Source organism: Pleurodeles waltl, chromosome 1_2, assembly GCF_031143425.1.
Source record: "Pleurodeles waltl isolate 20211129_DDA chromosome 1_2, aPleWal1.hap1.20221129, whole genome shotgun sequence".
NCBI classification, from domain to species: Eukaryota; Metazoa; Chordata; class Amphibia; order Caudata; family Salamandridae; genus Pleurodeles; species Pleurodeles waltl.
In genome coordinates this window covers 799,008,567-799,024,999 of record NC_090437.1, presented here as the reverse complement: position 1 = coordinate 799,024,999, position 16,433 = coordinate 799,008,567, and the positions used below count along the sequence as shown (strand labels likewise).

The 16,433-nt window shown below is 42.5% G+C and overlaps 1 protein-coding gene across 5 annotated transcripts in view; it reads left to right on the top strand.

The window, feature by feature from the left end:
* NEK1 (NIMA related kinase 1) overlaps positions 1-16,433 on the top strand; it is an 800,483-nt gene that overhangs the window by 21,421 nt on the left and 762,629 nt on the right. For all 5 annotated transcript variants that reach the window (XM_069244156.1, XM_069244192.1, XM_069244183.1 and 2 more), the window contains exon 2: positions 8,353-8,449. In XM_069244156.1, coding sequence (XP_069100257.1) covers positions 8,353-8,449 — 97 coding nt within the window. The remainder of the gene's footprint in view (positions 1-8,352; positions 8,450-16,433) is intronic.

The following is a 16,433-nucleotide window of genomic DNA, read 5'->3' as shown; positions in this document are numbered from 1 at the left end:
GTCAATTTAGCCTTGCAGTGTCCTCAAACCACAACCCCAAGTGTCTCCCATTCAACAAAGTCAGCATAGGCTATACCCTTATTATATTTGAAAACAACAGAGAGAACTTTATTAAGGAAGTCTTTAAATGGCAGGTCATTCAGTGCACTAGGCGGTAGTTAACTTCATTAGAGCTTTGTTGAAATGCGAGGCAATAATGCTTACAAGACTTAATTCTTTTAAAATAAAAAGAAAATACTTTTCCAACTTTATTTTCCATCGTCTCTCCTCAAGGGCTTGTGATTTCTGATGTCAGTGGCCACCAAAACATGGTAGGAAAAGACAAAATTATGAGACAGGGTTGACAAATTTATGTGGCAAGAAAAGTCTAGATATAAATTTACAATGCCAATAGCTCTAACTCAAGAAAATGCTACACCTATTGTAATGCAAATGCTTGTTTAACTATGCGGATGGAGGCTCTTTTAGCCTTTACCGCGTTTGTTAGTCTGGCAACATTGATACTGAGGCATTTTCAACTTTGAATGGTCCTTTCTTTCTAGCTGATCAGGGTAGGGCATCACGGTCTCAGTAGTGTAGAATCTTGGCTATCACTATTCTTGAGTAGGGTTCCTGGGGGGAACCTTGCTAGTCGGTACTCTGTGCACCCGTTCCAATGAGAATGAGTGCAATAGTTTGTGGGATGCCACAGACCTACGCAGCCATTGTTCCAGGTAATTCGTCATGTCAAAGCCTTGACTCCTTCGAGAAGGCCCACTGTCCGCATATTGTTCTGAGGCTGTTTGTCCTCCATCGTTGGTCCTCCGCTCCTACTGTGAAATGCAGTCATTGAGGGCCTAAACTTGTGACTGTATCACCTTGTGACCAGGACTCAGTTCATTAAGACAGGCCTGATGAGCTTCAACCTTTTGAGCAAGTTTTTGGTGGTCAGCACATAGGATCCCTACCTCTAATATGAAAGTGTTGATCTTTGCCTCCAAGGCATTTTTTGGTATGCAAGCATTTAGAGCACGTTTGGCACAGAAAATTTCATCCTATTGATAAGGCTAACTGTCAGCTAGCCCTGAAGGAATATCAGAGATGCATAAAGGCGACTCATCATACCGTTTATGCTGACAACATCAGGGGAGCACAGAATTCTGCACAAGAAATGTTCTCAATTTTAAAATCCCTGTCCTCAGTAGATCATTTATCAGCAATTGCACCACCTTCAGAGGATGGTTGCAATGCGATAGATCAGTTTTTCACTGACAAGATTGCATTAACCTACTTTACTTTTTTGAGATGGCCAGGACTGCACCTTGTCGCAGTCTGTGGTTTGAACCTTTATCAGATGATGCTGGGCTAAACCTTTTTAATGCTATTGAGCCAATGGAGATGCTTTCCTTGGTGGCAAAAGTAAAGTCTGGGTCCCTGGTTCATCTGCCAGCCACAGAGATCCTGGGGCGGGGTTTCTTTGTAAAAGCACCTCTCCTATGCAACCTTTTGAATAACTCTTTTGAGAAGGGTAGGGTTCCCTGTTCCTGGAAGCATGCTACGGATATGCCCCTGCTGAAGAAACCTCGTTTGAACTCTTCTAAACTGGAAAACGTCAGGCCAATTTCACTACTTCCGTTCATCTCCAAAGTGGCAGAAATATTGGTAAATCAGCAACTAACTAACCTTATTGACATGAAAGATCTCCATAGAACACAGTCTGGTTTCCAGCCCTCCTATACTACTGAGTTCTGTTACCACTAACATCTGAGGCCATTTGTCAAATTACAGATGGAGCGCTACAGCAGCGGTGCTGATGTTAGACCTTAGCGCTGATTTTCATACCGTGTCCCACAGCCTTCCGCTTGTACGACTTTGGAAGTGTGGGATTGGGAATAAGGCCCTGCAGTGGCTAGCTTCCTTTTTGCAGGGTCAATCTTTTCAGGTGATGAAAAATCCTTTTAAATCTCATACGTTTTAAGCCCCAGATTATTCAGTCTTTACATGTGCCCCCTGGCTGACGTCATCGAGCTTCGTGGTTTTAATATTCTCTTACACTGATGAAACTCAATTGGTCATCACTCGGTCTCGGGAAACTACTGAGTCTGCTGCACACTTACGGGTGTGCCTGGTGGAGGTGGCTGAATGGATGAACATGAATTGCATTGAATTAAACGCTGGGAAAACAGAGGTGCTCATTGTTGGAAACCAGCCTTCTGTCTAGTCTTCTGCCTGGTGGCCTGAAGATTGTCAGTGATCTGAAGAGCTGGGCAATACCATTGAAGGACACTGTGTGTAATCTCTGCCATCTAAGCCCATGGACCATAATATAAGCAACAGAGGAAAGTTGATCTGACATGGCAAGACGGCACACAGCGCCAGAGGTCAGCTGGACATTGTCTCAGTGTCCAGATGTGTCATTGCAGCCAGCATGGCCCTTCAACAACAACCAGCATGGGGAGAGTCACTCGGACCTGCTGCAGCGCTACGGAATCCTAGCTATTACTTAAACTGAATAGTAGATTCTGCGCTAGAGGTCAATGGATCGACACGACATAGGAATGAGAGGATTTCATCAATGAGGAATGTAATAATCAACAATAATCAATATATTCAAAGATTACGAACTTCAAACAATAATCACACCATTCTATTAAAAGGAATTATAAAATTTATTTCCCTACATTAACAATGCTAATGTCACGAAAATAACTCTCAAACACAAATAATAAGTATATAGAATCAATAGTGGTTGATTAGAACGTCTTATATATCTAAGTTTAATCAAAACGATCAGAAAAATAATCTCCAAAAGAATTACACTTATTAATAACGCCAGAACTGGTAACAATGTCAAAGTGCGCATTAGTACAGTGTTCAAAAGATGTCAATATAAATCATGAGCATTCTAAGTTAATACCTTCACTAACCACAAATTAGCATCAACATGTTGGGCTTCATGTAAAAAGAATTTAGAAACACAAATTTAGGAAAAATCTCTTTAACTCGGGTTATTATAAAAATACATTATAAGTATGCAGCTATCAAATTATAAGTTGCAGCTGGTACCTGCAAAAGAGACACATGTAACATTACAATATCATGTTACCCTAATCGATAACAACATGCAGACTACTTCAGCAAGGGGACACCATCAGGTATGTCTTCAGAAGAATCGGGCATAATACCAGCTAAACCGACACTGCCAATATGACTCGAACCATCAGCAGGAACTCTGGAATCTAACGACTTCGATCTCTCTAACTAAAATCTGCAATCTGCCTAAAGAAAAATCCTACTCAAGTTGTTATACTAATCTTTAAAAAGCTTATGATTGGTCAGTTTATGGTGTGGTTACATTTCAGCCAATAGAAGTTTTAATTGATAACCTAAAATACGACAACATCCCATTAACTAAAATATTTTCTCAACAGTAACTTTTCCTCTTTCGTCTGTAGCTCCATTGTTCCATCTTGTCTAAACTTCTCTTCTCAGGAAGAAACTTTCTCATTTGCTACATCCACTTCCATCCTCGAGGAAGAAACCACGTATTAGTAACATTCTCAAACAGTAGAACACTCAACTTGTTCAAGAATTCAGTTAAGCATGACCTTGTAAGCCATAATGCAGCAACCCACTAGGGGTAGCTGTGGACATATCTAGCAGAACATCGAATACACTTTTATGTAAGCATTGAATTATGGAAAATAACTACAACATTTAATCAGAATATTACTCAGTTAAGAACAGAAAATTAACTGTGGCAACCATTTCCAAAAGTCACCCGTTTTCACATGTTAATTCAACATATAAATTAATATGCTAAAACCATGAATAAACATGTTAGAAAATCCACACTCTCACAGACTCATCGTTGATGCAAGGCAGTAGGCACAGCAGTTAATTAAACCCCTGCAGATCTGGATCGGATATTGTGGCCACAGCCCTGTCTCTAAGTGATGCCTTTTACACCCCTGATGGTCTAAAGCAGGAGTCAACGAAATCTTGCGCAGCTTGTCCACACGACATGACTCCTCTCACCAGCCCTCCCCAATCCACTAATGGCAGGTCTACAGACCAGGCGGCGCTCTGACCAGCATAGTTGTGTACTTGCCTTGGCTGGTGGTATGTCCACTGAGCCGCTGCTGCCGTACATTGTGGATCTATTCCCTTTGCGCCTCCTTGGGCCTGCATTGCTTGGTACATGGCTGCCTTCTTGGGTGCATAGTGGCCGGGTGCCGAACTGAGTTTTTTTGGTCTGGCTGAATCCGTCCTGCTATTATGCATCATCTAATCCACTAGATAACTATAGGGAGACCCTTGTGGCCCAGGGAGGGGTTGACCCGTGAGCTCAAACCCATGCTGCCTCATGCACTGTCAGCTTTGCCTGCCCCAAAGATCGGGTGCTGCTTGCCCCCTTACATAAGAAAGCTGTTTGTCTGATCTATAAAGGGATTATGAACAATACCCAACTGTCCTATAAAAAGTAAAGCCTGAGTGGGAGACGGGCATGAAAAACCTGGATGAAGAGGAATGGGACAAAACACTGATGGTCCCAAGAGAGGTAGGAATCAGAGAACGCTTCAGGCAGGTACAGCACTGTATCCTCCACAGAGCTTACTATTCGAGAACAGCACTGGAAAAGATGGAACAACATCGACACAGACAGGTGTTAAGGAGTGCTCACAGACTGGCTCCTTTTTCCACATCCTGTGGTCATGCCCTGCAATATGACATTATGGAAAGCGGTTGGAGTTTGTATTCTGATGGTGACATGAGCCTACGTAACAAGTTCAGCTAAATCTCATGTTTTGAATATTTGGGGAGAGGAGAGAATTATAACAAAGGTTATGGATGGTCCTTGGCCTAGTGGTAGCAGAAAGGAACATTGCCCAACAATGGGACGCAAGAGACCCTTAGATTCTGAAAGCCTGGAAGGAGGCCCTAGACTGGTGCATGCTTGCGGGAAAAGAGTACGAAGGGCACGGGTGCCATAGGAAATGGTAAAAGTAAAAATATTGGGGGGCATGGCAAAGTCCTCATGGAATGGGGACAATCTTATAGAATGGAAAGGAGAGAGGCTTGTAAAGTAGGATCTACTGAACACAATAAGGATGCTCGGCCTACCTTGTAAAGATAAAGTGACATACTGTAAACTGTTTTGCACTAAACTGGTAACAATCCATTATTATGTAACACAACTGATGATGTTATTGTTATCGTTGTGGTTGAATACAATTAATAAAATGCTTTTTTAAATTAAATAAAAACTGTGCTTCACTGATGTATATACAAAATGCGACCATTGAAATATGGCTGATGGTTATAGTGAAGGTGCAAGTGGATCCGTACTGCGAGGCAGTGGTGCTCTACTCTTAAAGTCAGTGTTGTCTGTAATTGCTGGAGAAAAAATTTGTGCTGCTCCATCACCTCTGGACCCGAGCTGGATGCTGTGAACAGGGTGTTGGGAGAATGACTGCCATTGATAATTCCCCTGGATGAACAGATTGCTGCTTCTGCACTTTTTGGGTGAGTAGACATGCACCGGGCCACTGGACTTCAATTCTATGGCCGCATCTTTTTCTCATAATTTTGGATTTGCTGCATTTACCGTATAATCCATCATTTGCTACATAATCGCAAATTTTCACAAAGGTAAACAAGTCATCTTTCACTTATGTATTTAAGTATTTGGTTGTTAAATTGGTTCTAAAAAGGCAAAATCTTTGATCAGATGGTAGTACCAAGTGAAAAACTATGAAATTAACTAATACTATGTAAAATTGTGCTACATTATGCTGCATAGTTTGCCTTCTCTTACCGCATAATTTAGTCAACCCTTCCACCCAATTCAGTCAACACTGCCTCATAATTTGGTGCTCTCCTGACATTTTATTCTAGTGGCCCTGCTTATGCAGTATTTAAATCCTTACTCAGGTGATCATAATGGTGAAGGTGCAGGAGAGTTGGTCCTTGTTCTCCCTTCTATGCATATCGGTAACTTTGACTTCAAGAACTTAAAATTTAGAAGGGGCTGACAGCCTGATGACAGATCATTGTCAAGACATCCTTAGGCCATACGTTATCCGATGTACTCTGCTGGACAGAGACCAAGTGATTTGATACATGATTATTTATGCCTGACATTATTCAGAGCTCAGTTGGTTGTTTTTTTAGGGAACCAGCTCCTATTTTGGAACCACCAGGCATGTTGGTGAGCATGGCCAAGATTAATTAGTTGATATGTGCTGAACCTTTCGCTAAGTTTTTGTCATTTAGAGACAGGGGGGGTTCTGTTTGCCCAGCCCAGGTGCTAAAGCTACAATAGGTGATAAGCCACTGAAAATACTCAATCTGTGAATTTGTGATATTCCAGGGGGATGGCTCCTCTGCTATTAATCTGTCATACACTGAATATTGGAAAACAACTCTTTACAAAGGTGCGGAAAATGCTTGTGCTCACTAGTTTCTGATGTGAAAAATCTGTGGTGTCACATTTAAGGACGACGCAGTAGAGGGTTGTGTCCTGGTAAGGTAGCTGGCGGCACATATTGATTCTTTGAAATTCTGGGCCCAAGCTGTGTGAAAACTAGGTAAAAGCCTGTGATAAATATCCCTTAACATCCGACAATTAAAATCAAGTGCCGCAAAATCAACAACGCTAGGCCTGTGGGCGCCCTCGCTTCAAGATGGCACAGGTGGTGGCTGGCTCATGAACGGAGCAGGCCTGTGACACTGTGATAAGAAGAAAGCAGTGCGGATTTAGAGCGGCACCTGGAGAAGTAGATGAGACCGGACTGCTGAGCTGTGTGGAGGGGAAAGCTGCTTCTGGCATTGTTGGAATTGTGGGTGTGGGGGAGCAGAAAGAATCCTGTAGTTTCCTCATGTCTTCTGCCTAGACTTTGATTTAGGGAGAGGAGGGCTGTGCGAGAAAGGATGTTGCTCTGCTCAGTGTAATGTTTGGAGACATGAGACACGGAGCACGAGAGCTGAAGAGGTTGCACCCAGACACATTCCAAGGACCAACGCTGACTCGTGAGGGGAACCTGGAAAGGCTGGACATATCAGAGGTTGCTTGAGGGAGAGGGGAGCTATGCTCGCTGATGGGAGATTTTGTTGTTCTCTTCATGGGGCTGGTCCACTCGGGCCCTAAAAAGTAAATAAGTAGGATTCAGAGTAATACTTGTTACCTTGGAAACTGGGCTTGGGTGATGGAAAAGTTGATGTAACATGCTACAGAGGCAGAGAAATAGACAACCAGGTATAATTAATGTCAACAAGCCTACAGTCTGTGAATAAATGGCCTTACACTATCAGCCCAAAGGTGGGAGAAACGAAAATCTTCCCCAGAGTGATACTTTCCCGCAGGATCGAAAACTTAAAGCATGATGTGGAGAAAATGTATGACAGATCAAACCATTAAAGAACAGGTGTCAAACGCAGATATAAACATAGCCCCCACTATGAAGGCTGATGAGATCTGTAGGAGATATTTCCCCTCCACTTTAAAACCACTTTTCATGGGCAAAGAAATTACCCCAAAGCTGTCTAAAAGCAAACAGAAATGGACCAATTAATGTTGGCATAAGGAGCATGGCTGACAACTGAGAGCACCCAGAAACACTGTGGGACCCAACTAGTACCTAAAAACTGGAAGCCATTAAGAAATCCAGAAATAGTTTGAAACGTAAAATGGACTCTAGATCCATAGAATTGAATCTTTTCTAGGTATATCTGTGCACATTAAATGAACTATCCCTGTAAATAAACTATGTTACACCTGCTGCATCTGTTGTGCTAACAACTGCAACTCTCCCTACTTGCACATCACCCAAATTATCTCTGATCCTTCCAGACAAGTCTTGGAACCAAAATCCCTGCCCTGTTTTAAGGGCCACATTGCTAGGCCAAGCTATGCATTTGCTACGGCTTACACTGCACCTATGGACTGTAGTGCTGAAGCTATCATACTCAGGCAGAAATGTATTGCTCCCTGCACTGCAACTAGAGTGCATCCAGGATTACACATACATACTGCTGATGCTTTGCACCATTTCTTCAGATCTCTGATTCTCACCATGCTGCACTTACTGTGATCTTCCCCTATTCTTCACCAGCTACTTTCAGTACTGGATCTGTCGTGCTGGCAATGTAGTTAATGTACTGTCACCACCTGATCTGCTTTACTATGCTCTGTACCTACTGTACCTTACATAGCTGCTTTACCTGTTGAACCAATGTGTTTTGCCCCGCTGCACCACACTACATTTCTGCTGTACCTTATTTTGATGACTGTTTACTTCTCCAACCAGTATTTCACCTAATCATTACTTGTTAGCTTTGGATTTTCTTCAGTACATCTCTCTTTCTTTCCAGATGCCAAGCAGGGAACGTCAGGAATCCCGGCGTGAGGTGGCTGTGTTGGCCAACATGAAGCACCCCAACATTGTACAGTACCGTGAGTCCTTTGAAGGTCAGGCCCTGATTAGGAACAATTTTTAACAGACTCAATTTGCAATTGCTTTCTAATCAGGCATAGTAGAAGTATAAATACTCATTCTCACATACCCAGTTTTGCTCAATCCAAAAGAATGTGTTTTGCTTTGACACCCTTCCTGCTGCTCAATGTGCTCTTATGGAAGGTGAGCTCTGTTGTTGCGTGTGTGCTGCTGGCTTTCCCTACTGCTGATTCTTTGCTGCCTGTTCTGGTGGGACGTTGGTACTGCTGAAGAAGCTTTGATGATCATAGGTGTTTCCGGCCATCCCTACCAATGTCTGTGCTGCTTTCCCTGCCACTGTGCTATTGCTGAAGAAGATTCAGTGCTAGGCGCCTGTGTTATTTCTGCAGCACAGATTTTAGTGCTGCTCATACCGGAGTGTCTGGTTTCACCCTCTGCTGATGGTCTACTGTTGTTTTCCCATGCCTTGCAGTCTCTGAGCGTGTGCTTACACAGCCTGGTAGGTAAGTTTTCTATATGCATTGCAGCTGTCTAGCATGTTCATATTCTGTATTCTAGATTGTGATTTATTGACACTATTTCTAAAGCATCTGCCACCCCAGAGTTGGCACTGCCCTACATATAAGCCTAGCTAAACGAGTAGGTGTTGAAGCTTTGCCCCCAGTTCTCTTTTCAGACATATTTTATTGATTCACCATTATGAATATCAGCTGCCCTTTGATTAGGTTCACGTTATATAAATATCATGTACTTAAAAACATAATACAAACCGGACATAAATATTGCCTCATGCCCTGGAATCAAAATGAGCTCAGTAGGTACTACAGCGACTAAGTATGTTTTGCAAAGCAACTGAATGCACGGCCAGGTAACAGTTTTGTTCATTCTCTTGGTTTTTCAGAAGTTCAGCATTAATCCTATATGTACAGACATCTCATATTACTCCAAATGCCGCTCTCCATCAGTCGTGATGATGCTAGTCATCTATTTGAAATCACTGTAGGCAGTGATCCATATGGGTTATCAATCTGCGCTTATCAACCAGTTTTCTTCAACCATCCAATTTCAGGAGCGTTTGACTGCAGCTAATATGTGACGAGAATGCTTAATGTGTGGGGTGCAGCGTTCCACAGTCTGTTCCAGGCCTAACTCCAGCCAGTGGTTGATAGATGAAGTGCAGTGCAAGGAGTCCTCATTGCAAATGTCACTGGCAAGTAACGTTGATATTGTCAGGCTTGAAGGACTCTAACTCCCTTTGGTGTACTGAATATCTACAACAACCTTCTTGGTACAACTGCTTAGGGTCAGCTCTCATTGCTGGGCTATGTTTCTTGCTCTTGTTTGCAGCATCATGTCTCTTTGCTGCAGAATACAGAACCTGAAACAGATATCCAAGGATTTTCCTGTAGAGCTTGTGAATTGAGAGGGGTTGTGTCAAGTCCTTTGTGCATTCCATGTAACTGCCCTGTACAAACATGCCTCGCTCTCTGTAGATATTTGTAAAGGTTCTCAATTAATTGACAGTAGTAAATTGCCATTTATAATCCTTTACGCATGCAGTCACTGCAGCTAAATTCATATAGGTCCTCTTTCAGAATTCCAGTGTGCAGGTTAACCCTCTCCCTCCAGCCTTACCACCAAGTTTAGGTCTGGTGTAAAAGACATGTTAAGCTGCCTTGCCATTTAACATATAAAAAATATAATAGGAGGTTTTGGTCAGCCCACCTTATTCTCTGCTTTCTGGAAGTGCCCTTCAAATTTAGAGCAGCCTACAGGCAGTGGTGTGGTATATGGAGTGTTGGTCATCGTGAATGCTGGCATTTTACCTCATTACATCTTCGTTTACATCTAGAATCAATGACCTCAAGAGGGGGAAAAGGTCCACCCAGGGCATTGAGGCATACCTGATTCTTTTCTGAGGAACAGAGGATGTATTCACACTTTATGTACCCTTGAGTGGTGGCAAGAAGTGCTTCATAGTGTTGATTGTGTCAAACAAAGCTGTAATGCAGAGCATGCCAGACCATCATTTCTCTGATTAGTCTGTTTTAAAGTGAAATCCATAGCGCATAATTGCGGATATCTTCAGTGCCATATCTGTTAATTATACACTTGTGTTTATTTTGTGCTGTATGCCACTTGAGCTGTAGTATGTGAGTGTGTGACGAAAATGCACAGGAGCATTTTAAAGGATTAATAACCATCGGAAAAGCATATGAATCTTGCTGTAATATGTTAATGCTTGTAAACACAGGCGTACACAGATGCTGTTTGCGTGTGTTGGCACATTTAAATTAAGACTTGTTTGGTTTTATCAGTGCTTGTTTCTTTTAGCATTCAAGAATGTGTTGTTATTTAAAATTTAAAAAAAAATCAGCATTGAATAACTCCACCTAGCTGTAGAATTTAAAATCGTAGCTGGGTTAAAATTGTTTCTAAAGTTTATTTTAAACAAATCATTGCCCTTTTCTCTGCAACTGTTGTTTAAAAGTAGAATGAGTTGTAATTTTGAAAAGCATTACATTGTTTTCCTGACTGCATTTGTGAACCATTACAGCAGGAGTTGGGGGGGGGAGTGGAAACAAAGGTAGCATTTTTGTTGGAGGTTTCATGTGTGGAGAAGTGTGGCTCAATGGTTAGAGCGGCAGACCCTGATGCAGAAATCTAGCCCGGGACCAGGGTTCAATTCCCGCCTCAGCGGGTCTTGGGCTCAATTTCCTCGGACCTGATCATTCTTGCATCGGTGCCTAATATAATTCCTAGGTCCCACTCTGTAACTCTGGGCAATAGCTTGCTTAATCTCCACAACGGCCCCAACAGCGCTGGGATGCCTGGCTTCACCTTGGAGGTTGCCCAGGAGTGGGTTCCACAGCGGTATGCGTACAGCGCCTTGAGACCCTAACGGGTGAGTAGTGCGCTATACAAGTACGAAGTTTACAGTTTATGTGCAGCCCTGCCAAAGGCGCGCCCGTCTGCACACCAGCTACGTACAGTGCCAGTCATTTTGCCAGTTTGGGGAGCAAAGCAGGGAGAGAAATAGATATTGGCCGGCTTGCACCCTGCAGGTCACCTGTCAGGTATTCTAGGGAATTTTTAATCTACAGAAAGGAGATGGGATGCAATTTTATTCCCGAAGGGGGGAGACAGTATTTTATACTTGTGGTGCAAAGTGTGAAGGCATGGATCTGGGAACCATGGTGGCCCTATTTGCACCAGAGGGGAGCAGTTTACGGGCCATTCATGTTCTGATATTGCATATCGCTCAGTGTGGTCAGTTGTAAACTTACAATGTAGTATGAATAATGCTCGGTCACTACCAAAACACTCGGCTAAAATGTATTAAATTCTGGGAGAAGAAAAGGCACATTTATCATTTATTAGGGAATACCCAGACCACACCTGATTAAAATTTTGATCTTGGGAAGGTTTCTCTGGGTGGGTATGAGTTCATTCATCTTTCATGGACAGGTGTTTGAGGTTGGGGACTGGCAAATCCTCTTCAAGGAGAGTTGGGGCCTTCAGGCTTCATGGAGAAAGGAATTCTGGGGTTCTCACTGCAGCTCTCTGGATCGCATTCCTTAACTGGGCTGCTTTGTTATAGGCCACCAGGCCCAGCCGCATGTTTTACAGATGCATTTTTGGATTATTTGACACCGTTGGCCCTGTCTCATTCTACTTGATGGTCTTAGCCATTTTCAGTCTTCGGGCAGAGTCACGCAGTAATTCCAGGACAGCAGATTTTCTCCTTTACCTTGAGCTTTGTGACTAATGCAATGACTTAAGGTCCCTGAGCATAGCACAGGCCTACTCTGGATCAGGTCTTTGGCCCCAAGGACTTAGAAACTGAAGGGCTAATTATACCACAGGCCTAGCATGATCACTGTTTGATACATTTTGACATCTCAGTGGGCAATCTTAGAAGGCACAGTATAATGGGGAAACAACCTGCAATCGTAAAACGCCTTTGGGGATGGATGCACAGAAGGTAAATAGTCAGCTAGGAGAGTCATTTCCACTAGTTACCCTGGCTATGTCAATAGACTTAATTGTAGAGATTTATGACCAATAGACAAATGGGAGGTGAATAAGTTATTGCCAAAGAAATTCGTGTGCCCACGAAATGGGCCTTTCTCACCTTGGTGTAATGAGGAGATAAGTGCAAAAGCTGAATTCAAAAGAGTGGAAAAGTGCTGGAGAGCTAAATATGCTCCTCAGGCCAAGATGGAGCTTTTGAAAGCTTTGCGGTCCTATAAAAAGCTTATTGGGATGCTAAAACCAGTAACTATTCAGATGAGATTGTCTCAACCTCAAATCCATATAAACAAATCTTTGATATCACACGTTCTCTAGCAAATCTGTCTAGTGTTACCTTCTCAATAAGGCATTCACAGGCCCTTTGTGATGATTTTGCAGCATGTTTTGTGATCAAAATTACTAATCTTATGCCACATCTATCATCTGCAACACATGAGGCACAGACATTATACCCCCACAGTTTTGGCAGTCATGCTATAGCTGAAAGGTTGAGGTACTCTTGGTCATCAAGGAAGAAGTAGAGGTGAGTAGGGTACTCACAGAATTGGTGTAATCGATTATGTCGGGCTCACCTTGGATGTTATTCTGTCAGAAGCTATTCGTCCTATTTGTAACGCATCATTGCTCTCTGGGCAGGTTCCTCATAGCTAGAAGAAAGTATGTGCGAGCCACCCTTGAAAAAGCTTACAGCTGACTCCAATATCCTCATTAATTATTGGCATATTTCTGTGGTACCTTTTCCTCTTAAAATTCTAGGAAAGCATATAAACTCAATACTAGTTGACTATTTAGAGAGTAATGAGTTACTGGATCTAGCCCAGTCAGGTTTTCGCCCATTGCATGGCACAGAGTCCGCTTTTTAAATCTCTATGTATTGTCCACAAGGCCTTTCATGAGACTGTGCCTGTCTACCTGAACAGTAAGCTCACAAAGTACCAACCTGATCGACTGCTGTATTCCGCAACAAAAAATTCAGACTCTCCCGAATGGAGGGTAAAGCCTTTTCATTTCAAGCTTTGTGTTTATGGAATAGTTTTCTTGTCGCTCTGCATAAGACTGATGACCTTGGTTACTGTAGAAAAATGCTTAAAACGTGGTTGTTTACCCTGTAATTGCTGTATTGAAGAGTTTCCGGCAATCATGCTCTTTAGAAATGAAATAATAATAATGGTAGAACACTGGGGATTATGCATGCTTTAATTAATTTCCACAGTCTCCTCTGTCCCATGCAGGCTAACACCCAACTGAAGGAGTTTTATGAGGTCATGCTCCTCACATTTGGGTAGCCTGACAAATCTGGAGCACTTGTGTGCCTCACTGGTTCAGGAGGGGACCCATATTGGATAGACGGAGGTGCTTCAGCTGGGAGTCGCCCTCAGAACCTCTACTCCCATTTAATGAAAGGGCCTCCTGTGCACAGGACAGTTGCCCATTGTCATCGCACTGCTCTTGGGACCTTAGTTTCCTCACCCAGCAGCCCACCCTGGAGAGCTTGGTGATCCAAGCTCCACCTCCAGGATCAACCCCTGCATGTTCTCTACCACTTCACCTGATAGGGAATCCAAAAGTCTGGATATCTTTGGCTAGAGGATGTACTCTTCCGCCAGCCTAACACTGCAGACTGTGAACCCCATGTGCCTTTATGGGCTGATGCTGCACACACTGTGTGGCACACGGTTGCACATGTGTTGACTGTGGTCTCAGAGGATGCCTGAGCCACATTCACTCAAGCCATATCAGATGGGCGAGATGCAGCAAAGTTTACTACCAGAGTTGGACTGGCCACGACCAACTCACTGGGCAGAACGACTGCATCATCAGCGGCCCTTCAATGCCACGCCTGTTTTAGGACCACTGGCTTTTCAGGGTATGTCCAGTCTTCCTCATTGGCATGCCTTTTGATGGCTCTTGCCTTTTTGGTGAAAAGGAAGACTCAGTGTTGTAGTAGCAGAGCTATGGCAGGTCTCTGGCTCACCGCCAGCCCAAGTCTGCCTCGCACCCCTTCAGCAGCCACAAACCACATGGGATCAATATAGAACAAGTGTCACATGGGACTTATTCAGTAGGGCAATTAGCTAGTCGGTTTATAAGCCCTGTAATCATTTTGACTTATTTGTACCAATCTGTTCAATTTAGGTAAATTCTTGTATTGGTGTGAATACACCTTAACTGAATACTCATGCTTTAGATACACAAGCTGGACACATAGTAGAAAAAACACAAACATATAAGACAATAATGCACTGTACATTTCCAAATGGTATTCACAAAAAACCATGTAATAAGGGTGCCCGCATGTCAGAGCTACTCCTTTCTCAAAAATAGTCCTTAACCATATGGGGAACTTTGTTGACGTTTCAACTCCAGATTACTAGTGGGGTCTCACCAGGATGCCATAGTCTACCTCTCATAATTATGGGATTAAATGGAACTGAAATTAAATCCATGTCCAGCATTTATTTTCCTCAGTTAACAGGGCTAGCCCTGATTGTCCTACCAACCACTCAGTTGCAATTACATCTCAAAGGATTAGGGAGACGTCAACACAAGAGTCACAACTAAGTGTTACAATATTATAGTGGTATCCGCATGCTATAATCCAACCAATGTCGTCAAATGGCAACAATAGGGTCACACCAGGTGTTCAACGCTCTCTGGCATTGGGGTAGCTATATACTATTAACCAGTCAAGAAAATAAGTCTCCTTTCCACCAATGAAAGTGTTACATGCAGCTATTTGTGAGACTAATCATCCCATCTGTGCTCCACCTGCTAACTGTTGCACGTCACAATACCATTTAGCGATATGTTAGGGGATAGGCTGACCGTGAGGTAGATATGTAAGTGATATTGTGACTTTCCATCAGAAGGCAAGAATGATCGATCATAGGTGACAGCAGAAATCAGGGTCTGTGTGTCATATACATTATTCTTTAAAGGGAAAGTAATGCTAACTAGAGTTTTCTGAATCCTTTGAATATTTACTGAAAGAATATTCTAAATCTGTAAAATTAAAGCAGAATGCTATCTAATAAAGGCTGAAAAATTTACATTTCCTTTAGTTTTTGCTCTCAAGTGTTTTCACTGAAAGTCTCATGTTTGTATTCTAATATGTAACAATGAAAAAGGAAAGGTAATAACTAGTAGAATTAAGATCTTAGTTGTGTCCAGTCCCACCAGGACAGGAACCAAGGGTACCACTTTGCCAGCAAAGAAGCAACTTTAAATTTAATTGCATTTACATTATGGTTTTGGACTTTCTGTTGGACCAACTTGGATATTTAATTTTGATAATATTACATTATACCTTAAATCTTTGAAAAAGTACCTTTAAAAGACAATGTGCTAAGTGGTAAAACGTTCAGATTTATTAAAATTGCATTTATAATCAGAAACCTTAGACAAATCTTCAAATTCTTAAAAAATTATTGGTAAAGTGGTCTCTGATTGAAACATGCACAAAATTATTACATTTGGATATATGCAAAATTTATTTTCGTTCTCAGTATGTCCATAAGACACAGAGGAGGATTTCCTCATCCTCTCCAAAAAAGGCTCCTGCGCTAAAGTGCACAAAAAAAGATGTCTAGTCATTTTTAAGTGAAAAATAGGAAGAATGAACCGTGTTAACAAAAAAGATGTTGTAGGATAAATGTCTAATATAAGACTAAGAATGGGGTCAGTGGCTAACTGTTGAAGATGACTGACGTGTACTAGCAGTGCACCAGCCCGGCCTGCTCATCAACAGCCATCTAGGCGAGCAGGCAGCACCCTTCCTCAATCAGTCAATCAGTGATTTTTAAAGAGCAGCTAATCACCCGTAGGGTCTCAAGGTGCTGTTTGTGGGTGTGCTGCTCAATCGAAGAGCAAGCTCTTGTGGTTCTCTCTGAACTGCTTCAATGATGCGATCTGCCTGAGCTTGAGAGGTAGCATGTTCTGTGTCTGGGATACAAGTAGGAGAAG